Raw genomic sequence first — 26,571 nt, 5'->3', positions numbered from 1 at the left:
TGAGGCCCTCCACAACTTAGTGAGACTCTGTTTCAAAATATAAAATAGGGCAGGAGGTGTAGCTTAGAGGTCAAATGCCCCTGGGTTCCATCCCCAAACCCACCAAAAAAACCAAAATTAAGTAAATTCTAGTTATTTGTATTTCCAGAGATATAAAATGACTTGGAATTTTATAATATTCTTTAACTGTATTTTTTTTTTTTTGGTATATGTGTTACTGTCTAAAAGCCAGGGGCATTTTACCTCCAAGATGCGCCCTATTTTTAATATTACTTTTCTTTTTTTAAGTAGGACCTCCCCAGGCTGCTGAGGCTGACCACAACTTGTGATCCTCCTGTCTCAGCCCAAAGCTGATGAAATAAGATGTTTGCCTCCTGACAAGAAATAAATGACAAGAAGAGGAATGAAATATAAATGGATGCTTAGAAAAGGTGAAAATGAGAGGCAGTGAGAAGAGAAACACAGGGATACTTACGGAGTTGGCCAAGTCGAGCTTTTTCTTTTTTACCGAACAAACGTCCTATTGAAGATTTGATACCTTTCTTCTTGGGGGCTTTGTGCAGAGAATCTTGGCTGCTGTTGGTGCTGCCAAGCCCAAGGCTTTCTGGCTCAAGAGAGGCAGCTAAACTACTGCAACACAAAAAGAGGGCAAACGGCTTGCTTTGATGCCATATCCACAAGGCACACAAAACTTGTTTCCTTTATAAATGTACAAATGGAGGCAAAAGTAGATTTTAAATGTTATTTTCTCTCTTTATTCCCATATTCCCTCTTCAGATATTAAAATATAGTTTCTTCAGCGCCAGGGCCCTGCATCTCCAAATTTTCAATAGAAAAATTACTTTTTGTTCCAAATACCTTTTTCTCTCCTTATCCTTGATGGAAAATCAAATTAATCAGTGAACATAGTCTGATTTAATAATTGCATATTAAGCATCATGCTATTATTTAGCATTTGATCCATTATCTATTTCTTTTTCAAAGTTTGATTTTTTTCTAATCTTAGATAATTAACTATGGTAATAAACTAATTACAAAGTTGAAGTGCTATTCTAATCTTATGGTTTTACAGTTTTTTCCTCTATCAGATTTGGGGGGTGGTGAGTTTATTTAAATTAAAATCATGTAGGTGGGCTGTAGAAGCAATAAATTATGTATCCTAGTGATTATGGTGTTTTTATAAGCATACATATATATGTATATATATATATATATTTTTTTTTTTTTTGTGGTACTGGGGATAGAACCCAGGAATATTCAACCTCCAAGCTCCACCCTCAGAACTATTTTTTATTCTTTAATTTTGAAACAGGGTCTCACTAAGTTGGGGAGGGCCTCACTAAGTAGCTGAGGCTGTTCCCAAACCGTGATATTACTACAAAATTTTACAGTTATTAATTAGAAAATAAATGATGCCTTATTTTACTTTACTTATTCTAGTTATTCAGAGTCCACATTCTCTAAATTCCAAAGAAATAGGTTTTTGTATGTTAAATATAATTCTGAGCCGGGCATGGTGGTGCACGCTTGTAATCCCAGCATTCAGAAGGCAGAGAACAGAGGATCATAGTTCATAGACATCCTCAGCTATTTAGCGAGGCCCTTCACAACTCAGTGAGACCCTGTTTCAAATAATAAAAGTCTACAAAAATAAAGCTGGGGGTGTAGGTTGGTGGTAGAATGTCCCTGGGTCCCATCCCCAGTACTCAATATATATATTCATATATATATTTCTGTCTTTTCTTGGAGGATGAAAGAAGTATATATTTGAAGCTTATTTTTTCAAATTAGCAATTGAAAATTATCAAAAGGAAGTGCCCATCAACCCAGAAAGTTCTGTTTTATAAAGCATTTGTCATAAAACTTACTATTTAGAAAATGTTTTTACTTAAATAAAACATTGGTCATTAAGCCATTATGTTTGTGTCCAGAGATGCTGCAATTGATATGACAGTAAATTTACACACATTTATATATAAACTGCATGCTCAGGTTTATTTATATCAATTATTACAGAGTTCCATTTATAATCTTTTAGGCATATGGATAGGACAGTATGAAGAATCATTAAGACAGATAAGATATTTTTGTACCTAGACATCTTTTCCTTTATTATTTTGGCTAATGTGTTTTTTTAATTCTAAAAACTTTTGGCCCAAGAAGTTTTTTTAATATGGCCATAGCAGCATGGGGTACATATATCTGTTTGCTAAAAGTAAATGAGGCATGCCGGGCATGGTGGCACACGCTTGTAATCCCCACACTTGGGAGGTGGAGACAGGAGGATTACGCAGGTTCGCTGCCAACCTTGCTGGCTTAAGAGACCCTGTTTCCAAATAAATAATATATAAAAAATAGGTGTCTGGGAGGAACCCCAGTACCACCAAACAAACAAAAAAAAAAAAAAAAAAAAAGAAAGAAAAAGAAAGAAAGAAAAGAAAAAAAAGTAAATGAGGCACAATCAAGACTTTTTAGATCTAAAATATTTTTATAATACAAATTTATAGTCTTGTCCTAGAATCCCTTTCATTTTTCTAGCCCAATCTCATTTCAACAGGAAATGTCTTCTAAAAGTAGAAGCAATTCTCATGTATATTGATCAGTAACATGACCACAAATATATATTTTTTTCATGGTTTTGGTGACTAACCCCAGGGTCATTCTACCTCCAAACTACACCCTCAGTTCTATTTTATGTTTTATTTTGAACCTTGATCTCCCTAAGTTATTAAGGGCCTCAAGCTTGTGATCCTCCTGCCTCACCTTCCAAAGTACTAGGATTTCAGACATGCTCCATCACATCTGGCAGCTATAGGTAATTTTAAAAGAAGTATAAAATTGATCTCAGAATGAGCTTGTTTATTTCATAATAGCTATTGGAAAGAAAGAGCAGGATAGTATCCTGATGAAAAATTATGACAATTTTTATGTAAATTTTATATCAGTCTATTTGAGAATACTGAAGGAAAAGGGACATTTTTGAAGGAAGAAGAGCCTTCAGTGTACATGGACTCAGATAGTTTTACCTTCGGGCTTCATTGTGGTAGGAAGAAGGGAGGGTGTGAGTCATTCTGATGGCTCTGGGAGTAGGGGGAGGAGAAGTTTCACATTTAATTGTTGCTTTATCCTCCCGACCATCTTCTTCCACCACTGCAATCTAGAAGCAAAAACAGTACATTCAAATGAGCTATTTTAAAATTTCAACTGAAACTGATACAAATTAAGAATTATTAAGGCAAAGCTGTTTGATTAATTCTAAAACAAAAAAGTGGGGCATATAAGATTTACATGTAAAAACTGATATTATTCAAAAGTATCATTTTCATAACTATTTAAATTTGAAGACATTGCAATAAAAAGCTTGTGAACTTCTCAACACTATGGAAAATATGAAGAAATTAAAATATCATGGACCCACTACACAAAAGCATTTTTAAGAGTAATAAATACAAAAGATCAATATGTAGCAATTATAAAAAAGCTCTTCTGTAATCTAGTTTATCATACCAGAGGTATACTCTTTATAAAAAAAAAAGGTGCTGAGCACATATTTGAGCTAAGAATAAACCATTACACATATTCATGTTATCATAACAAAGACACCTTTAAGTGTGTGTGTGTTTGTGTGTGTGTGTGTGTGTGTGTGTACTGGGTATGGATCCCAGGGGCATTCTATCTCCAAGCTACACACCTAGCCCTATTTTGTATTCTTTATTTTGAATCAAGGTCTCACTAAGTTGCAGAGGGCCAGACTAGCTGAGGCTGTACACAACCTGTGATCCTCCTGTCTCAGCCTCCCAAGTTCTAGGATTACAAGTTGGCAAAATATTTTATCAGATAAAGTGTTTTAGTAAAACTAAGCAAATGTCTTCCAAAAGTGTTTAAAAATGGTTAGCAATTTATAAGAAAAATTCTTTTCAAGTGAAAATAATAAAAAAAATAAATTTTAAAAATTGTTTCATTTTACTACTAGTGATAAGAAAATTGGAAAAGATACAGAAAACCAAAGGCAGATAGGATGAAAGGGATTTCTTTGAGAACAATCTAGTTCTTAATCCAGATCAATTGAAGATACTTTCAATTTTGTCAGACATAGAGATATGGAGCTGTCATAAAAAGTACTTTCTGACAGTCAGCTTAATTGTAGAGAATATGTTTACATGCTATATTTTTAATGACATTACTATATTGTAGCATATGTGAAGTATCAAAATTATGGAAAATACAGCTAAAAGGTATATGTTTGTGGAAACTTTGATGAACATACTTTCTTGATATGTCTGAAGTAGCAATTCTGGGAAAATATCTCATTTGTTTTAATGTAAGACAATTATGCATAAATGTGTTTATATTTGATAAGGACCTCATAAACTGGGCTGCATTTTATTGTTAAATTTTTTAAAAATGAGGTCAGATGAGAACAGTATTCTTTTTTATTGTAAAATTAAAAAAAAAACCCAAGGTCAGTAGACTTCATAAATTGGGGGAATGTAATGAAATTGTCAAGTCCCGTCAACAAGGCCTAGATTACTTTTACATTTTAAATATTAGTCATTTAAATATGTAGGCATTTTAAATATTAGTCTTTTTCTTTATTTGACCAATACATTCCAACCAGGAGAATCTTTTTCAAGAACTGCCATCAGCAAGTTCATTGTGATGGAAGATCCTTTCTAGACCGCATCTAAACTCATTAAGAATGTTTCAGAACTCATCCTAACACGTATTAGTATTTTACCAGTTGTGTGACCTGTGGGTCCCCAGAGGAAGTGAAGGCTGGCGATGATGATAATCCTGTACAGCCACAGACACATGTGCACCCTGCACGATTGTGGGGTGTGTACCTCTTGTATCACAGGTGCATGCACATCTTCTGTGTGTGCATTGTATACAGTGTGTGTAATGAGTAAACAAAGTCATTAAATATTAAACATAGTCATTTCCCATATACAATGACTATGCAAAGTGTAACACACATGTTCACTGATGAAATAAAGTGTAGCATGCATGTACAGATCCCACTGACATGGGCATGCCATTTTGTGTAGTAACTTCTATAAGAAACTGGTCTACAGAATAAACTTGCTGTTCTCAGTTTGTTCACTGGATGGAGCTCCACCTGTTTTCTTTCCTGGCAGAGAATCCCACTTATCTGCAACCACAGCTGACCCCTGTCTGGGCCCCTGACAGATCTAAACATGATTCTTTTCTACAATTTTTCCTTGTTAAGCATTATCATTTCTGCTTTCAGAATTTTCCTCACCTTCTTATAAAATACCATCCCAACCAAATTTCCAGTTCTTAAAAACACCATATGCAAACTGTTTCTCCGAATAATACTTAAAACTCACAGATTATAGGCAAAGTGGAGGAGAAAGGCTTTGGAGTTAGTTAACACAATGGAAATGATAATTCTTATCTTAATGCATTCTTTTGAAGTAAAAATGAACTCATGGTAACTCCCTAACCTAACACTCAACAACCTTTAGTTTGTGATTCTTTTTTTCCATAATCTTTCTTAACAGTCATGATAATAATTCTTACTCTTTGAATTCTAGGGGAAGGTCCCTACACCTGAGACCCCCCAAAACTTAATCTTAAATCTGTTTGCCCTGCCTTTCCTTCCCCTGCTGGAAGACACTTCAAAAAGACTCCAGCCCATGCTTCCCCCTCACTCCCTCCTGCTCTTTGGAGACATGCAATGCCCCCTTCTCTTAGGTGCTATATCAAACTAAGATCTTTCTTTGAGAGTTGCCCTTTAATCTCTTGGCCTCACTAGAGATGAACAATAATGAAACTAACATTTTAAAACAACTGGTGATATTTAAGTACTGATATTAATATATCTTACTCTATCATCTCTGGTTTAAGTATCTGGTAGGAATTCAGGGTACTAGTCCCCATAATCTTGTTGTTGCTCTACAAAACAGGAACTACTTATTTTTGATGCATTATTTCTTCTGATCATATTCATACAATAATATTTTAATATCATTCATATTTATTTTTAAGTTTATGAACTACTGTAGAAGATATATAATTTTAAAGCTTTTATAGACAAAATCAATATTCAACTAGCAATCGTGCAAATGTTATCACAGTACCTTTCTTCGATGTTTCCTTAGATCACTTGGCTGCGATTGGCAGGAATAAAAAAACAACATAAAATAGAATTAATTAATGATTACCCTTTGACCAGGTTATAAGTTTAAGTAGTATCTATAATTTGGCTATCATTTTTCTTCATTCCATTCTATCCTAAGTAAATGTCATTTAATCATTATAAAAGCACTCTTGGTAGCTACTTCAGAAAGGAAAACTCCCAGACCTAGAAGCCTTGGGTGAGGGGCATGTATCCCTGAGGTAGTTGTGGCTGCATGTGAGAAAGGGGCCCCCAGGATTAGAAAGTACAGCGTGTGTGGGTCTAGCCACGAGAGGAAGCTAGCTAGAGATAAACATGATACTACGTCCTCCTAAGGAAATATGGACTGGAATGAACATTGAATGCATGTATATTGAGTTTATGGAATTTTGTTGCTCCATCCATGGAGAGCTGTGGGCTTCCTTTGGGCAAGGATACTGTCCTGAAGGATTCCACTTCCTGGCTTACCAACAAATGTCCTCACTTCCACACATGCTAAAAGGCTGGCCTCAGCATAACATGCTTGGGGAAACTGCTGTATTGTCAAGCGATTACATAATTTTATAAAGAAAATGGTACCTTTTTTGATTCCAGACTACTTTTATTCACTTAATATTTTTGTTAAATCTTTTTTATTAGTAGAATACATGTTGATTTTCCCTAACTCAGTATTAGAACTATATGTTGCTAGCATAATTATTTATACCTATGGATTTGTGAAAGGTTGACATAAATCTAAAAATAAAAAGAAATTTATGCATTTGATTTTCATGGCTCTCATGAAAATTATATATTGGTAAATTTTAAATTTTTATTGATATATAGAAGCAATTATAATACTTGATGTTTGATATTTACTAAATTAAAAAATCACCCATCGGTAAAAGTGTACTTTACGGTTTGTACGAAATTCCTAATGTGATATTCAGATTCTCTTCTATTGACTGTGTGTTCTATCATTTTCTTATCACATGAAGAAATTAATAATTATTTCTACTACATAGGGTTGCTGGGGGAGGAGAAACAGGAAAATGCACACAAAGTCCTTAGAAAAGAGCAAATACTTAGTGCTTTTAGTTATTGTATCATTAATAGTAACAGGACACAGTTTCTGTGGGCACATCATCATACCAGTGTCATGACGCCCATCCGATCCATTTCCCTGGCTGGACTTCTCGGGGTGAGCTTTGGCGTGGAGTGTCCACTAGGGGGTGATGAACTGGCCAGCGATGAAGCTGTAACAGATGCGGTGATGGAGGTACCTGGGTGGACCCTTGCCAAATTCAGGCCTTCCAGGCTCACACTAGCCACTCTGTTCTCAATTTCTTCAGCACGCAACTCTGTAGATTCTTTTTCTTCCTGAATCAGCCTGAAAGACACAGCTTAATATTGATCTATTGTTTGTTGCTGTAATGGGAAATAGTATTCACATAATATATCAATTAAAAAGCACTCCAAACACTATATCAAATCTAATATTTTCATCTTTCTTCCCTAAGCAGTAAAATTTTCAGTATATTGTTAGGATTTTCTGTCTTCCATTTAGAAAATCTCTTATTAAAAGGATACAATTTAAAAAGAAATAATACATTGACCTTCTTTCTATACTACCACCTGCTAAGATTCTTTAAAAATTTTGAAGCCTAGTTAATTGCTATCACTAATTCTAATCTTACATTTTTTGTGTGTGGTACTGGAAATGGAACTCAGGGGTATTCTACCTCTGAGCTACACCTCCAGCCCTATTTTTTATTCTTTATTTTGAAACAGCGTCTCACTGAGTTGCAAAGGGCCTCACTAAGTAGCTGAGGCTGTCTGCGAACCATGATCCTCCCATCTCAGCCTCTCAAATGCTGGGATTACAAGTGTGTGCCACCATGCCTGGCCCAGCAGCTAATCTTATTTTTGAAGACAACTACCAATCAAATACACTTAGAAATCCAGATATCAGCAGCCATTTCATTAAGCTTTTGTCCAATAAAATTTAATTAATAGGATTTTCAATAAATGGCCACTCATAATTATCCAAAGCCAAATAAAATGTAGAGTCTTCTCAAAACATTACTATCTACTAGGCAAAACATCCTTTAAATAGTCACATAATGGGACAAGGAGCAGGACAGGTGAGTGGTAAGAAAGAGGTGGGGTTGGTAGAGCACTGAAGACCATATTAAGGATTTGAGTCTTTGTGTGAAGAGCAATTGAAGAGTTTGAAACAGAGAAAGGACTTAAACATGCTCAGTTTTTAAAAAGTTTGCTCTGGCTTCAGTGTTTGGTTGAATTAGTTTTAGAACTCAAATATGAAGAGATCAGAGAAAAACTGATGTCATCCAGATGAGGAGCTATTATGATACATAAATGGTAATAACAGAAGAGAACTAGGTAAATGTGAATCATATCAAGAAGAAAACAGATTTGATTAGAACCAGAAAAAAAGTGTCACTCAAATTAGTAAAAACTTGTTCATTATATGAAAAAACAGATGAACCGTTTCCTATATCAAAAGAAAAAAAAATCCACCTGCTAAATATTGGTTCTTATTGGGGATAGTCAGTAAATAAGAAGAAATAAATTAATGTCATTGGTATAAATTACTTATAATATTTAAATTTAAATTTGGCATAAATGAATATAACACTTAGAGTGTCATTATGATGTATAAGTACAATGTACCAATACAAAATAAAAATAAATTTAAAATTATTATAGTATTTTTATATTAATTAATATTTGAGTATTAGCATACAAGTCAATTGCATAATGAGAATCATTTGTCATCTCTTCTACATGACACAAAATTTTTCATATCTTTTATGAAAAATATATAGTTAGAAAACATCACCCACATATTTTATTGGCTTTGAGATAAAAACATAATAAAGAGACATTTAGGCTATAATATTAAATTATGTGTAGCAGATATATTAAGCCTTTTATATTTAAAAATGTAGATAAATTTGATCCTTATTGGCTTACTTAGGATAGTTTCACATGTAATTCCCAAAAATAGGTGGTTATTTTTATTGATATGTCTGATTTGCCATGTACGTAAATACCAAAATATGATATTTTTATTTATAGATATAAGGACTACTAGTCAATTGCCAAAAGGTCTGCAGAAGAATTTGGTCTCATTTTGAAAAAGGAGAGCAGTCAAATTGAAAAGCAAGTTTTAAACAGTATTGAATACAATTAACTGTCTACAAACATTAAAATGAACACTCTGTATTTCTCATGCAATGTATTACTAAAGGAATTTAATCTAGGAGCTTTAGTTTTATCCTATTATTTAAAGCAATAGCTTTTTAACAAATCCCAGTAGTTTTGACAGAGGAGCACACACTATCCTGCTTTTAGCACATGCTCTGCTGAGGACCAACCTGGATCCCACTAGCTTTATTCATATGATGAAGTGTTTACCCAGGATGAGTCTGCATTTGGATATGGATACTTTGGTAGGTAAATAAAGTTAAAAGAGGTCGTAATGGTGAGCACTTAATCTAACAGAATTAATGTTTTTTTTTCTCTCTCTTTAAAATCTCTCCTCTATTTCTCTAGCCACCTGTTTCTCTTGAGAGTTTAGAAGAGTCTTTTAATCAGAAACTGATCTGTGCCAGAATTGATTAATATGGACTTTATGATCTCCAAAACTGGAGGAAAAAAATTTAGCATTTAAGCCACGCAGCCTATATCTTGTTATGGCAAGAAGACTAAGGCATGCTCCACTGGTCTTAAATGGGATTTTAAGTGTTTTTAAAGGCAGTTCACACTAATAAACTTCTAAGCAATTCATTATTCTCAGTATAATGACTTAAAGCTAATAAAATAATATTAAGTTAATTTCACTTTAATGTCTAAATATTTTTAAAAGAGCTGAGAGTATATTAATTTGCATATTATTTAGTACATTACTGCAGTATGAAATCTACCTAAAGTATGTCTGATAAATTTTAACTTATTACTTTAAAATTAAATAAAGAAAACTCTTATTATTTTATATTGCCCCCAATGTCATTAGACTATATATGTTTTATATATGCTTCTTACAAGTGTTATCCTAATTTTACATAGAAGAAATACACAAATACTAGAAATCTCTCAAAAATGTACAATCTGATTTGGTGGGTGAGGGTGAGATCTGAGATCCTGCAGGTCTAACAAGCTAGGTGATGTCAATGATTCTGATCTGAGAATCACAGCATCAAGGTCTCATATTTTGTTGAAACCATTAGTACTAACTTTTCTTACCTTATTTCTTTGTTGATTGCATCCAATTGTTCCTGAAGCATCATAGCTAGAGTCTGGGCATCAGAATGGCCACTTGGAGAGAGAAGATCCATTGAGCTAAAAATAGTTTCTCTATCATCATCATCAATATCAGACATTTCAGTGTCACTTTCAAATGGGTGACTGCTTAGTACTCCAATTTGCTGTGTTCTATTCCATTCATGATCTCCAAGCGATTTCACCTAAAGGGTACATGAAAAATGTATATCACTTGTCAAATGTAAATTATGTATTCATTGCTAAAGAATAAACCTGAAAAATAACAATAAAAACAACAAAAAGTATGCTTTTATACCTGACTGGGCAAAAGCAGGATCAATTATTAACATTTCAATTTGCTAGTTCAGTAAAATAGTTTCTTGACATCTTAAGCAATGGCAGATATTCTCAATATAAATGTCAACATTTTAATGGCAGTAGAGATAGGTAATTGATATTTCAATCGCATTTTAAGGTAACAATTTTAAGCAACTACATTGGCAACACTTTTCCTTCATTCTAAATATAACATTATTTATTTATTCTACTCAAAAATATGCATTTCTTATACTAATTAGTCTCACCTACATTTTTCTTATTAAAAGTGGAGACCACAGATATTATCCTATAAAAATTACATAAGAATTCCCTCCTAAAAATTACTTGTATATATTCTAACAAAATATTATTAAAAATGGAAAAATAATTGAATATTCTTTTATACTTCTTTAATTACTTGAATATCTCATTGGTTTTTAAGCCCAAAACATGCAGATTTATATGGCTTATATTTATATAACTAGTAAGTTCTCCACTTGAGAGCTTTTAGTAAGCAATAGACCAATATTTTTCAAATTACACTTTGAAGGTATGAAGGAATGGGCAGAAGAGATACGCCCTAATGTAATTTGAATCTCAATCATCAAAAATTCAAGCAACGTAATTTTGTTCCTTATGGCTAAGTAAAATTCCAATGGCAAATGTATGGAACTTGAGAACATTATGCTAAGTGAGATTATTCAGTCACAAAAAGTAAAAAATTGGATGTTCTCCCTAATATGTGAAAGCTAGGGAGAAAATGGGTGATAGGAAGAACTCTAGACACAGGAGAAATCATAGAGCAGCAAATAAGGTGACCTAATTGAGGGGGAAGGGCAGGGAGGAGGGAAATTTTCTAAAGTACATGTTATACATTCACAAACATTTCAATCACTAAGTCAAACATGAGAAGGAAGGAGAGGGGAGGAAATGGGGTGAGAATTGGGGAAGGGCTGAGTTAAGTGTGTATATATGCCTCTACCATACTGCACTCCATTGATTTATGACAAGAATACACCAACAAAAAGTAAAAATAATAATAATCACTCAAGCAATAATAAATGCTGGTGAGGATATGGGGAAATAGGAATTCTATACTGTTGGTAGGACTGCAAATTAGTTCAGTCGCTATTAAGATCAGCATAGAGATTCCTCAGAAAACTGGGAATGGTCCACCATATTATCCAGTTATATCACTCCTGAGTATCATGCCAAAGGGACTGAAATCAGAATATAATAGTAACACATTCATAGCCACGCTGATAGCAGCACAATTTACAGTAGCCAAATTATGGAACCGACCCAAGTGTCCATCAACAGATGAATGGATCACAAAACTATGGGATATACACACAGTGGAATTCTACTCAGCAATAAAGAAGAACCAAATTATGTAATTTGTAGGAAAATGGATGGACCTGGAGAACATTGTTATGTGAGATTAGCTAGTCACAGAAAGTGAAGGGTCATATGTTTTCTCTCATATGTGGAACCTAGGGAACAATCAGGATGCCAGCGAGACTTTACATAAAGGAGGAGAAACTTCAGTGGAGTGAGAAGGAGAATTAATAAAGAAAACACTTCAATTGACATTATGTACATATGTGAGAATGCCAGTGCCAATCTCAATACTATTATGGAGAAGTAAGGGAGAGGGGATCCAGGAGAAAACTCAGCAAGTGCTGTGTGTGTGTATGCCAAATACTCTGAACTATGTTATGATGTGAAATTATAGTGCACCAATAAAAGAAAAATATAAAAAATTAGTTTTCATTATTGTGATCATGCAAAATTAATTATATGGATGACTACATGACATTTTCCTGAGTATTAAGAATTAAGACTTGGATTGGCATTTGTGTTACAAGTTGTTTTGGTTCCAAGGAGCAATGATAGTAATGAGAAAAAATTTCAGATGAACATAATTTAATCTTCATCAGTTCTTTTTTTTATTCATTCAATCTACAGATATTGGATACCTACTGTGATGAGTTCATTTATACATGTTATATCGGTACTAGTTAAAAACAAAAGGTAGTTAAAATCTGTGTTCTAACAAGACAAATATATTGTATCCTGAATACATAAAACTGGTTGAGAAAACAAATTATACTCAGGGTTCAAAGAAACAGTGCTACTCGCTAAAGAGACAACTATATTATTTATTTAAAAAAGTATAGCTCAAAAATTTTAAATTATTCGCCGGGCATGGTGGTGCACACTTGTAATCCCCGCACTTGGGAGGCGGAGACAGGAGGATCACGCAGGTTCGAAGCCAGCCGTGCTGGCTTGAGACCCTGTTTCCAAATAAAAAGTATAAAATAGGTCCGGGAGTGTAGCCTGGAGGTAGAATGGTTTACAGGAACCCCAGTACCATAAAAGAATTAAATTATTCACTGAATAAAAGTCTAGTAATGCAGTAAAGCATTGACAGTTCTCTACAAATACTTTGGGTTGTCTATGAACATAATCTTTAAACTTTTTAATGTAGTAATATTTATTAATATCACTAATCAATTAGAATGAACGATACGAATTTCACTGTTTATGTACCCAAACAAACCTAAGATTCATTTGTTTGGTCATATAGTAAAATGGTATTTAAAACTACTCAAATATAGGCTAAGGTTTTAACTCTATCAGTGTTCTGTGTAATGGTGAACACTTAATTTTTCTGAGCCCAAATCTTTTTTTTTTTTTTTTTGGTGGTACTGGGGTTCCTGGAAGCCCTTCTACCTCCGGGCTACACTCCCAGACCTATTTTATATTTTTGAAACAGGGTCTCTTACGCCAGCACGGCTGGCTTCGAACCTGCGCGATCCTCCTGTCTCTGCCTCCCAGGCGCGGGGATTACAAGCGTGCGCCACCACGCCCGGCTGAGCCCAAATCTTTTTATGTCTAAAATTATTGAAAAGAGAGTACCCAGTTCATAACATCATGCAGATAAACATGTGGGAAATGCTTCGTTCAATGTCTAGTCTATAGTAGAAACTTTGTGCTAGTTATCATTGGAGCATTATGTCATATTCTGGGACTGAGACTAATAAAAATGCTGAATTCTCTCTTTTAAGTTCTATCCAAGGTGGACTCATGCATTTAATTAAATGATCAAGGAGTTGGAGTAAAGTGATTAACCTTTGGCTCATCTCTCCGCACACCCATGCGGCCTCTCCTCGGTCTTCTTATTACTTTAGTTGTCCTGTAATCAGTCTGGCTGTCCACAAGGGAGCCAACTGAATACCGCAGCTCAGCCGAGGTATCTAGATGAGTTCTGGGAAAAAAAGGAGAAGAAGATGTGAAATAGATACAATCTCAAAAATTAAACTTACCACCAAATCACTATCTGCCACTTAACTGACAATAAAGCATAAACGCTGAAGGAAATAAACTTCAAAAACGAAAATTGGTGAGTCCTCTTCAAGGACTTAGAAAAGTTCCAGTCTTAGGCCCATTCCTGAAAGTCATTGCATATTATCCTTGAGAATATACTTGCAAACATGTTTATAATCATTTACAAATATGGTAATACAATGAAACATGCTGTTAAGATTGACAACCAGGACCCATTACATTAAATTATGGAAATTCTCTTTAGTTTGTACTCTTTAGCCAGTATCTCAATATTGCCCATTTATTACTACTTTTTTTTTCCCTCAATAACATAAAAAAATACGTGAAAATTGTGTCTGTGGAGGATACCAGACCTTTTCTAATTTTAAAAGTTTTAGAAAAATTTATTCATACCTTCTCTACGATGTTCTATTTTTCAATTTAGGAAAACACAAAAATGCTTAAAATCACATTGACACAAGATTAGTAATCTTATTTTTAAAGTAAAATAGAGTGTACCATCAGAACACTGTTTTAGTTTTTGATAAGGCATTGTTACAAAATGATGAGGGAAAATATTTGGTAAGCATATTCGATTCTGCAATTTGTTTAGAGATGAAACACTTGGAAAATTCCAATCTCACAATATCATCACCAGTTTCCAATAAACACAGTAATAAAGTAGACTGTAATCAAAGTGCAAAATAGGTTTCTCCAGGCACATTATCACTATATAGACTTACAGCAAATTCAGCTTATTGCTACAATAATGATGATGATAATAACAGCAATTTCATGCTGTCTTGTAAAATGAAATAACAGGCCCATCATCAGTAAGAAATACATTTAAAGCTATGCTCTCTGTTGAACTTAGGGTTCCTGCTCATCGACTATACTTTCTCCCTTAGCCCCCCTTTTGAACAATGACAGCATTTCCGAATGTCTGGAAAGATTAGAAAAGGTTAGGTGACGTCTGAATGTTTGTAACAGTGGGAGACACCGACCTAACTTAAAAAACAAACATGTTTTGCCAAATGGAAAATTACAGCAAATGAACTAAGGGGTCATTCCCCAAATAGTTGGCAATTATTAGTTTTATACTAATGAACTTGAAACATAAGTAAACTTCTTTTAGAGTAGAGAAATCATAGAGACAAATCATCCAATCAGTCATACATACTCAGGAATGAATGTATTTCTCAGTGTATTTATTGAATAGAAGCTTGAAGTTTCATGAAGACAAAGATCAATTTTAGTCATAATTCATTGTCCAGGAGGGTGTGCTTAGCACTTAGTAAGTACTTTATAAATACGTATCAAGAAAAGAATGAATGAAATTATAATATACTACAAAACTACCCAGCTCAGAACTGGCCAGGTCTCCTTCACCTATGGCTGCTTGCATTAATGTTCTGTTGGGTATCATCAAAGGAGGATTTCTTTGTTGTATTATCTCTCACCTCTAGATCATTTATATTAAAAAAAACATTAATGCAAGCAGCCATAGGTGAAGGAGCTGGACGTTGTGCCACAAACTTGTAATTCTAGTACTTGGGCCACTGAGATAGGAGGATCCAGGTTCATGGACAGCCTTAGCTACTCAGTGAGGCCCTCTGCAACGTAATGAGATCTTGTTTTAAAATAAAGAATACAAAATCAGGCCGGGGGTGTCGCTCAGAGGTAGAATGTCCCTGGGTTTAATCCTTAGCAACACACACACACACACACACACACACACACACACGTACAAAACAGAACTGACACATCTATGCCCTGCTTAAAACACTTCAATAACCTTTTAAGGGTGTCCATAACCCAGGCCCTTTCTCCTTTCCAACCTGTCTGCCTTACCTCTACCCAGATAAATTGACTTTCGTTCAATTCCCTCATTAATTAGCATTTTATTTCACTTTTGAGCCTTTAGACATACCCAGTTTGGGGTTTTGTTTTGTTTGTTCTTTGTTTTTCCTGCCGGAAATAGCCTCAACACATTTACATGGCTAGCATTCTTAAAATCTCAGCATAAAATTCCCATTATAGACTGCTCTAGTTCCTGGTATTCCCTCTATTGCAACCATTTCTCAAACTAGTATTCCTGTATTTTCCATCAGGGACATATGTTCTTCCTCTCTCCACTGTATCTTCAATGCATCAATGTCTGGAAAGTAAAAGGTGCATAATAAATCTTGAGAGAACAAAAGATCCCAGCTAGCACTAATCCTAGAAGAGCCATTGCTTTAACGTGCAAAGAAGTTACTGATCTCCCTCTCTCCCTCTCCCTCTCCCTCTCCCTCTCCCTCTCCCTCTCCCTCTCCCACTCCCTCTCCCTCTCCCTCTCCCTCTCCCTCTCCCTCTCCCTCTCCCTCTCCCTCTCCCTCTCCCTCTCCCTCTCCCTCTCCTCTCTCTCTCTCTCTCTCTCTCTCTCTCTCCTCTCTCATTCTTTAACAGCTAGTTCTTTAACAAGAGAACTAATTCGATTTTTAAGTCATTTTAGATGTTCATTTTGAGAAGCTTTAGGGAGATTTAAATAAATTACAAAACAGTCACTGTATAGTTTCTCCCCTGTATCTCCTCTGAAATTCTTGCATATAATCTCACTAAAGAGTTCCACTGACAAATCAGGTATAACTTTTCTTAGAGAATACCTCTTACCCACCCTTTGCTTCCTAGAATGCCCTCTATTGTCCTTTCCAGTTACTCAGATTCTATCTTTTCTTCAGACGTGAACCAAGACATGCCTTTTCCAGCCACTCTGAAATTCATTTTACTTTCTTCTCAGATATTAGTAGAGAATATTAGTTTGATAAGGTTTACTATCCTTTGCTCATCTCTTCTCAGCTCCCTTTCTGTGAGATCAAAAATTAGTGAATTGAGTTCTCCTGCATCTTCTATTTTACATATAAATTTAATTATGTACCCTCAAAAGCATGGCTGTTCAATAAAAATTACTGTTTAGTAAACATTCAGTTTTGCTGTAACTTCTTGTAAGTTTAATAAGCTTAACTATCTTAATAATGCCTACAATAATTTATGCTTGTGACATGATTTATTGTTTACAAATCCACCTTGTCTCACTTTTCTCATTTTATTTATAGGGTTGTGTAATAATCAGAAAAATATTAAGTCCATTTACTTATATAAAATATGTTTGAAAATTATTTTAAATGGGTTTTTTAAAAATCAAACAGCTAATAAAATAATTATCTATCTGAAATATAGGAATGTGAATCATCTTATTCTTGGTCTGGTGTTCTTTTTACTACTATCTGCTGCATCAAAGAATTCATGACCCTTCAAGGAAGATAAATGTTACATTGTTAGGCTGCAGTGATGATTTTTTTTTTTTTTTTTGGTGGTACTGGGGATGGAACCCTTCTACCTCTGGGCTACACTCCCAGACCTATTTTATATTTTATTTAGAAACAGGCTCTCTTAAGCCAGTGAGGCTGGCTTTGAACCTGTGCAATCCTCCTGTCTCTGCCTCCCAAGCGCAGGGATTACAAGTGTGTGCCATCACTCCTGGCTGCAGTGATAAACTTTTAGACACTTCTACAACTTCATTCTGAGATCTAAGATCATAAAGACAGGAAATGGTCATTGCTTCCTATTAGAATATAATTAACTTGCTGATTAGATCATGTTTGTTCTATGTATTTGCTTCTTTGATATTTTATTAGCTATTTTTTTACCACCATCACCATCACCATCATCATCACCATCAACTATATGCGAACACATACCACTGAATTAATTTCTGCTCAGATACATAAGTAAGACTTTGAAAAGTAAGCATGATTTTTCTAATTTAAAGACATATATTTAAAAGTTTCTTTCTGCCTATAGAATTGTATTTCTCACACTAAAGCGAAGAGAGACTTACATATCAATTACTATTTTTATTTATGCTTCCATTGAAAAGAGTGGAATATCCTTTAGGATTTTTCAATTTGGATTTTTATCTAATCACCTAAAACATGCTTTCCTAGATGTTCATTCATTCATTCATTCACTCAATGATATTGACTGAGAGAATGTTACATGCCAGTCGTGTTTCAGGTGCTAGAATTATAGTACTTATTGAAACAGATATATTTCTGCCCTTGTAGAATTAAGATTCTTTGTGTGTGTGTGTGTGTGTGTGTGTGTGTGTGTGTGTGTGTGTGTGTTACTGGGGATGGAAACAAAGGGGCTTTCTACCTGTAGGCTACACTCTCAGCTCTATTTTTTAAATTTAATTTGAAAACAGGGTCTCACTAAGTTGTTGAGACCCTCACTAAGTAGCTGAGGCTGGCTCCGAAACTACATGATCCTCTTGTTTCAGCCTCCCAAGTATTGGGATTACAAACATGTGCCACCACGCCTGGCTCAAACTAAGATTCTGAAATTGAAAACAGTGCCAAGAAAAATGGGTTTCTCTTAGAAATCTCTGGTTGTCAAAAATTTCAAGCAGCTGATATTATTCTGTATTTCTTAAGCAAATGAGTGAGTCCTTCTAAGGTTTTTTATCATCTGTAAATAAAATGCCTGAAGGACAAAAATTATATGTAAGTTGTTGATATCTATCTATCTATCTATCTATCTATCATCTATCTATCTATCATCTATCTATCTATCATCTACCTATTGTCTATCATCCATCTATCATCTATCTATCTGTCTATCTTCAGAGTAAATGACTGTTGCATAGCTTCTTATTTTTATAAGGAGGTAGTGAATCAAAATAGATAAGCATGGCTAAATTCAGTTGAATGTTCTTTATACATATGTAATTTCTTCTTTTGTATAAATTTGCAAATATTTTAACAAAATAAAAAGATGCTAAGTGAGCATAAGTAATCATATTTGTTTAGTCCTAAGTCACTGGACATCTGTATTGAACATCTGTAGGGAAAGAAAGGGGCTGATGCCTCCTGCTGGAATGAAATGTTATGCCTGTACATAGAGTTCAGTTTCTAAAAAAAAATTATCTATTTTCATCCATATGATTTAATTTAGAATATAAAAGGAAATAATTTAAATTGTAATAAATATCTTAAATGTATTTCTAAATTGGAAAGTTATTTTGAATGTAGAAACTAAATCAGTAAATAGTAAAGAAAAGAATAGCAACCATTACTGAGTTATAGGAGAAAGTTATTTGAGTTGAGGAGACATAAAACTGTAAGGAAATTTGTGTTTATTCTTTGTGAACTAGAGATAGGCTTTAATTTAGTGTTACCTTGATATTGTGGGTTCAATTAAAGAGCCAGTTCTCATTTTCATTTGGTCAAGTTCAGATCTCAGCTTTTCAATTTCTTCTGCTAATCTTTCCTAAAAATAAAAAAAGTTACTCAAATGATAATCACATGCCAGCATTACTAACTTTTAATAGTAATAAGCCAACCTTTATGGTTTTTATAAGTAAAAAGCTGACTGATATATTTTTATTATAGGTTATTAGACATGATGGAAAATATGCCTGTATTTTCCCCTTGTAATAAAAATGCAAGTAATAGAAATCAATAAAAATTTCTCTGGCACACATTAATCCCTTGCCTTTGCACATTCATGAGAATATTAACATCATGGGCAACCATGAAGATAATCACTTCAAAATGGATAATAGAAAAAATAGTCTTAAAGAAATGAAAAGATCCTACTTATTCCAATAAGTGACTACATTAGATCATTCTATAAAGGTTTAGATTTATATTAGTAAAGAATCTGCAGCCCCAATGAATTCTATTAACAAAGTAGACTAAACATCACAGAACATTTCATCCAAAAACAGCTACGTTAATTTTGGCCAATATTGGTCCAATGACTTGTACTTCTGATAATTTTCTCAGGTTGATATTTTTGTCTGTAAATTTATGAAGATAGAGATTGTCTTATAGCTCTTAGTTATATGTTCATGAAAACACTTAATTTAGTTTTAATGATTGGAACTTTAATAAGGTCATAAATGTATAAATGTGTCCTTCAGATTTTCCAAGGTTTTCCCCTCTTCCAGTGGCTGCTGCTTGACATTTTATTTTATTCACACTTCCTTTATCACCATGATTTAAATCAATGTGCCTTGGTAAAGTTTCTTTTATCTGTACTTTTTATTCCCACAACCACATTCCTACTCTAATTTTTTTTTTTTTTTTTTGCGGTACTAGAGATGGAACCAAGGGGCATCTACCTCTAAGCTACACTCCCATCGCTATTTTTTATTCTTTATTTTTTGAAACAGGGTCTCACCAAGTTAAAAAGGGCCTCACTAAGTAGCTGAGGCTGTGAACCACAATCTTCCTGTCTCATCCTCCTGAATGATGGGACTACAAGTATGTGCCACCATACCCGGCTTCTAAGTTCTTTTAATATTTTTCTTGAATTATTTTATCAGCTCCAGGCTTTTTAACACGTATTCTTCTGCTAGTCATATCATTTTAAAATATATGCACAAATAAATACTTTGCTTAAAAATAGTAGTTTTGCCGGGTGTGGTGATGCACACTTGTAATCCCTGCACATGGGAGGCTGAGATAGGAGGATCGCGCAGGTTCGAAGCCAGCCTTACTGGCTTAAGAGACCCTCTTTCCTAATAAAAATATAAAATGGGTCTGGGAGTGTAGCCCAGAGGTATAAGGGTTCCATCCCCAGTACCATCAAAAAAAAAACCCAGTAATTTCTTGTTGAATTTATTAATTTATTTTTCCGGAAAAATGAATGAATACCTTTGGTTTTGATTTTCTAGGTACCTAGTGTATAGTAATTCCTTGACAAATTTCTTGCTCTCATTTTTTTTTTTACTATCTAGTGGAAAAGACAAGCAATAAAAATAAGATGTATGAGAGTATAGGATATTGGTAGGAAGAAAATAGGGGAGTCATGGAAGGGCTCTTTAATGATAAAGTGATACATAATAAAATACCTAAAGTAAAGAAAGGAAATAAAATAGGAAACTATCTTGGAAAAAAGTGTTGCAGATAGAAGGAAAAGCAAGTACAGTTTGCCTTTAGCAGAAGTACATTTGGCGAGGTAGAGGACAAGAGTCCTATGTGGTGAGTTGGAAAGATTAAGGAAAAAGATGCAGAAGACTTAGAAAAATATGATTGTGGGATGTAGAAAGGTAAGTCCCAAAAGACATGTGAAGCTCTTTGCCCTTTATTCTGGGTGAGAATAAAGAGATTTTTATTTATATTGGGGATTCAACCCAAGAGCATTCTACCTTTAAAATACACCCCAGCACTTTTTAATTTTTATTTTGAAACAGGGTACCACTAAGTTGCTGAGGGTCTCACTAAGTGGCTTAGGCTGGCCTCAAACCTTGGATCCTACTGTCTTAGTTTTCCAAGTACTGGGATTACAGGTATCCGCCACCATCCCAGTTTTGGAGAATTTTGAGCACAGATATGACATGACCATACTGTCAGCTGAATGGGATTGGGAAAAAGAAAGGAAAGAATATTACTGGGAATTAAAAAAAAAACTATAAAGAGAATAATGGTTTGGAAATGAATGGTCTTCAAGAGAGAAATGGATAGACCTTTTTCACTAGATTTTTATGGAATAACTAATTAAAATTGCCTATTAAATTGGTCATAAGATGTGAGATAAATTTGAGAATTAAGAATACTTCACATTTTTAAACATGAGTCACTGAAAAAAGTTGTAGTTGTGATTAGCCGAGAAGACTATGGGGTAGCATTTATGTTTGGTGTACATGGTGCTTGGGGGGTGTGTAGGGGGAAGATGTGGTTAAATTTGAATGTGTACGTGTCCAAATGGAGATATCCAGTTGGCACTATAATATATAAACTTTTTCAAGGGAAATAACTCAGTAGATAATCTAAATTAGAAAATGCTCAATTCATCAGTGGTGATTAAATACATGAGATTAGGTAAATTCACCAGGGACTGAGAGAAGAGAATCAAGGATAGCTCCAGGAACTTCAAATTTTAAACATAAAGAAAGATTATAAAGAGCATTAAGTAAAGAGGATGAGCATAATGTAAGAACATTAAGTAAAGAGGTTGCTGATAATGGACTATAATTATATTTATTTGAGACGTTTTGAACAATTGTAGGAGTAGTCAGATTATTGAATAATCTCAGATATATTGGATGATAGTTCAGAAATCAAATTTGACCCAGGAATACCTTCTCTGAAGATTGACATTAATAAGAATGCAACGCATAAAATGATTAGTAAGGCTGGTTGCTTAGACAGATTGTTAAAGCTGCAAGGCTTGGGTAGGTGGTACAAAATGGGTTCTGGGGATCTTGCCAAGAGTACAGGGAGCTTTGAATAACATAACACTGCATAACAAGATCAAGTCCAAAATTTACAATCTGGTCAAACCTAGTTTTTTAAAGACATAGCCGTCAGAGCAAAAGTCTGATGATTCATCAAATCAGCCATCTTTGGTTTCTCTGTGCTGTTGCATAAGCTTCATCTTCTACCTTGGACACCCCATTCCTTGCTGTTTGTTAAGATTTTATGTCTTGGGGAGCTTACTTAAATGCCCCATCAGCATAGACTTTCTGAACTGCTCAGAAAGAATTAGATGCTGTTCTCCAGGTATCATATTATACTGCTCTTGTAGACCTATGTATCAGGAGATTGTGGACATCCTGACAATGGGAACAGATGAGTATTTTTAATTAGCATCATAAAGTATAACTTCATGTATAATTTTTCTCTTTTGTTTTTATTCTCTCATGTTTTCTAGTACCTTCCACATCATCATACTGCTGCCAGAACTCTTTCCCTACCCCTGATCCCCTTCTCTCTTCTTCCGTTCCTTCTTTTCTTCATTTCCTTACCTCTCTCCATGCCTCTTATCTTTTTTTTAACACATAATTATGGGGCACTTCTTAAGTTATCAATTTTAATGAATGAGACTAATGAGGTAGGAAAAGACATGTTACCAACCATAACTTTTAAGGTTTGACAATCTGGTCATTACCTGTGTATTATGCCACAACTCCTACCATGGTAATAGTTGTTCCAGCCACACTGTTGTGCCCATTGCTAACTATGAGATCATACTCGCTCACCCCTCATCCTCCAAGCACCAATCATGCTGCATGCACCTTGTTTGAAAGGCTTGTGACAAAATGATCTTAATTCTTTATTCAAGTCCAGCTCTCTGAAGTCTTCTTCACAAGGCATGCATGATGATCCTTCCTACCCCGATATCTTACTCTCCACTTCCCTCATCTTGAACATGGGATCTGCTACTTGTATCCTCATGGGTTTATAAAGGTGTTCTCTTGTCAATTAGAATTACAGCTACTTTGAGCCGGGAGTGGTGGCTCACACTTGTAATCCAGCACTTGGGAGGCTGAGACAGGAGGATCGCACAGGTACAAAGCCAGCCTCAGCTACTTAGTGAGACCCTGTTTCCAAATTAAATATAAAATAGGTCTGGGAGCATACCCCAGAGGTAGAAAGCCTCTGGGTTTCACCCCCAGTACCTCCAAAAACAACAACAACAAAAAAGGAATTACGGCTACTTTGGAAGTAGGATCATGTTTACAAATATATAACTTAGCATAATTCTTATGTATAGTATGTAATATATTTATTATGTGTAATATATAATATATTAATACATTTCTGTGGAAAGATCCCAAACTAGAAACAAATTAGTGTATATATTCCATTTGTTTAAGGCAAAAATGTATACCCGACCACCCCCCCATTTTTTATGTTAGAAGTAATGATTAGAAATACCTTCAAAGAAAAAAATAGTGAATATAAGCTACCATGAAGGGAGCTTCCAGAGCACTGATTATTACTGTGTGTAGATTGTAAAAGTCATTCAGCTTCTACATACATGTGTACACTTTTCTATAGGCATAATATAAAAAATTAAATTATTTTAAAAGATAATATCTAAAATTATTTCTTACCAAAATTATTTCACAACAAAACATTCATCAGTGAGAAATAAAAGAATGGACAAAAAAGCTTCCTTAATACCTTATCATGTAAAGATTCTTCAAGATTCTTTCTGAAAGTTTCTGATTCTTGAATTAAAACATTCTACAGAAAAAAGGAAATGAGTTATAAACAGAAAATACTTGAGCAAGTACATTAACGTTCTATCACTCAAGAATCTTCTTTGACTCCTTTCTTGGTGCATATATTTATTGGTTTCTATGGAATATTCAATGGAATATTCAAATATGGTATCTTACCATTTAGAGAAATATATTACTCATATAGAAAATGTTACTTTGCAACATCTGGATGGATAAATGGGATAAAAATGAACCTTTTGAACTATTTCTATTTGTCTCTTCTAAGACTACATTTTTTTTATCTCCTTAAAAGTCTATTTATTACAACATTTTCCTCTTAACCCAAAGGGAATCTGAACTCTTAGGGCAGACACAACAAAGTCATCAAGTGTTGGTGGATTTTAGCTTCTATGACACTGAGACTGATGTGCACTGGACTGTCCTCTCTTGTCATTGCTAATGGCTGCTGTGTAGTCATCACGAATCCCTGGCACATAGCTAGAAAGAGAGTCAAGAATCTGGCATTCTGACCATGAGTGGGAGCTAAGACTACATTTTAAATTACAAATAATTAGGGTATCCTTTAAATGAGAATTAGCAATATACTAAATATAAGGCAGGAATATGTGTAATAAATTATTTAAATGAACTCATTTTTATTATCTAAGGAAAGAGGAAATCATCAAATCATTTCAAGGGCTCACTTTCTAAATATCTTTTTAAACACAGAATCAATAATTTTAATATGCGATTAGTAGAGAATTAAAATTATCAAAAATTAATGACAATTAAATTTTAGAAATAAAAATAAAATTTTAGTTCTTTTAAAAAATTAATGTTATATGCCATTAAGACATTTAGAAATAAGTTGCACATAGTTAACTAAAATAACTTTTTCATAAAAATGTTATTGTTAAAGCTTTATACTTCTTTTACAATACAATAAAGCATGGTTAAAATAATGCATTCTTGCAGGGCAGTGTGGTACATGCCTTTAATCCCAGATCCTGGGAGTGGGGTACTGAGGCAGGAGAATTACAAGTTTGAAGTTGGCATTGGTAACTTAGTGAGACCCTAATTTAATAAATAAATTATTTAATAAATAAGGCTGAGAGTGTAGCTCAATAATAGAGCACTCCTGGATTCAATTTCCAGTAGAATAATAAATAAATTATAAAATAAAATGAATATATTCTTTTTGAAATATACAGAGTAAAATTAAATAAAGAAGACAATTAATTGCCTGGAAGTTATTGCAATTGTAAGGGAAGAAAACTGCTTTATCACTTCTTAATGGGCAAATTATCAAATTATTTTGACATTTTGTTGAAACATTTTTTCACTTAAGTATGGTTGTTTATTTATGTTGTTGTTTTGTAGTGGGGATTGAAACTAGGAGCATTCTACCTTTCTGCTATACCCCAGCCAGATTTTATCTATTTTTTATATTTTGAAACATGGTTTCACTAAACTGCATAGGCTAAAATCTGCAATTCTCCTGTCTCAGACTTCTAAATGCTAGGATTACAGGTGTGCATCACCACACCCAGCTTATGTTGATTTATTTTATGTGTCAAGAGGAAATGTGGAGCTAAAGTAGTAATTGGTATTCAACCTAAAACTTTGAAAAGTAATTTCCCACTTAAATTTTAGCCTCTATCTTTCTCTAGGTTCTAGAATTGGCAACCAGTTCACATGACTCTTGCTGGTCTGGTAGCTGCCAACTCTCAGTGAAACAATTATGAATCTAATTGCAAACTGTATAGAAACAGTCTTTCTGAAACACTGCAGTGGAAAATACTGGGATTTTAAACCCTCTGGTAATATTAACAATAATCCTGTTGATAACATAAACTCATTCGCATTTTGATTTGTAGACTGGTAGTAGATACTAGTCATTTGAGACATGTGAATAGTTGAAAGTAGGAATACCGCTCTTTCATCTATTTATTTTTTGTCATTTTTACATAGGAGGAAAAGATAAATAAAATATTGTAATCACCAAAGCCCAGTACATTTTAATATATTTTCCTTATATGAACATGCTAATATGAAATATTTGTATATCACAGAGGACTTTTATTTAAATTTTATCTAATAAATTTTTACTGAAATTACTGGTTTTCATCTGAGATTGTACCAGTCACTTTTAAACTAAAGGAAGCAGATGAATCATTTGGCTGATATTATGATTTCAGCAGTATATAAAAGAAACACGGTTATAGTGCCATTGCTAAGCATGCTTGGGAGTCTACCTTTCTGTTCTTTTACCTTCTCTTCCAGAGCGGCCATTCTTTCCTTCAAGTGAAGCTGGAGGCGTTCATTGGATTCAGTTAAAAGTCTATCCACGGTATCAGATAATCTTTTGTTATGCTCCTCATTCATTTTCTCTCTTTGTCTAGCCTTACATTCAAAATAACAAAAAAATGACATGAAACCTGATTTAAAAATTGTTCACTTTTGCTTTTATACTTTTGCTACTCTTAACTTGGATTTCATTTTCTCTGTATTTATTAAG

The 26,571-nt window shown here is 34.1% G+C and overlaps 1 protein-coding gene across 12 annotated transcripts in view; it reads right to left on the bottom strand.

Moving 5' to 3' along the window:
* Positions 1-26,571, bottom strand: part of PPFIA2 (PTPRF interacting protein alpha 2) — a gene marked incomplete at both ends in the record, with an annotated part of 485,975 nt that overhangs the window by 73,862 nt on the left and 385,542 nt on the right. For 9 of the 12 annotated variants that reach the window (XM_080705637.1, XM_080705639.1, XM_080705631.1 and 6 more), the window contains 9 exons: positions 476-630; positions 3,027-3,157; positions 6,105-6,134; positions 7,274-7,511; positions 10,391-10,611; positions 13,862-13,997; positions 19,275-19,366; positions 24,013-24,075; positions 26,325-26,456. In XM_080705637.1, coding sequence (XP_080561763.1) covers positions 476-630; positions 3,027-3,157; positions 6,105-6,134; positions 7,274-7,511; positions 10,391-10,611; positions 13,862-13,997; positions 19,275-19,366; positions 24,013-24,075; positions 26,325-26,456 — 1,198 coding nt within the window. The remainder of the gene's footprint in view (positions 1-475; positions 631-3,026; positions 3,158-6,104; positions 6,135-7,273; positions 7,512-10,390; positions 10,612-13,861; positions 13,998-19,274; positions 19,367-24,012; positions 24,076-26,324; positions 26,457-26,571) is intronic. The other 3 variants (XM_080705635.1, XM_080705641.1, XM_080705632.1) reach the window with 1 other exon arrangement.

This window comes from Muscardinus avellanarius (assembly GCF_963383645.1).
Source record: "Muscardinus avellanarius genome assembly, chromosome: 11".
Classification (NCBI taxonomy): Eukaryota; Metazoa; Chordata; class Mammalia; order Rodentia; family Gliridae; genus Muscardinus; species Muscardinus avellanarius.
The sequence above is the reverse complement of the archived record's forward strand: the minus strand, read 5'-3'. Positions and strand labels throughout refer to the sequence as shown.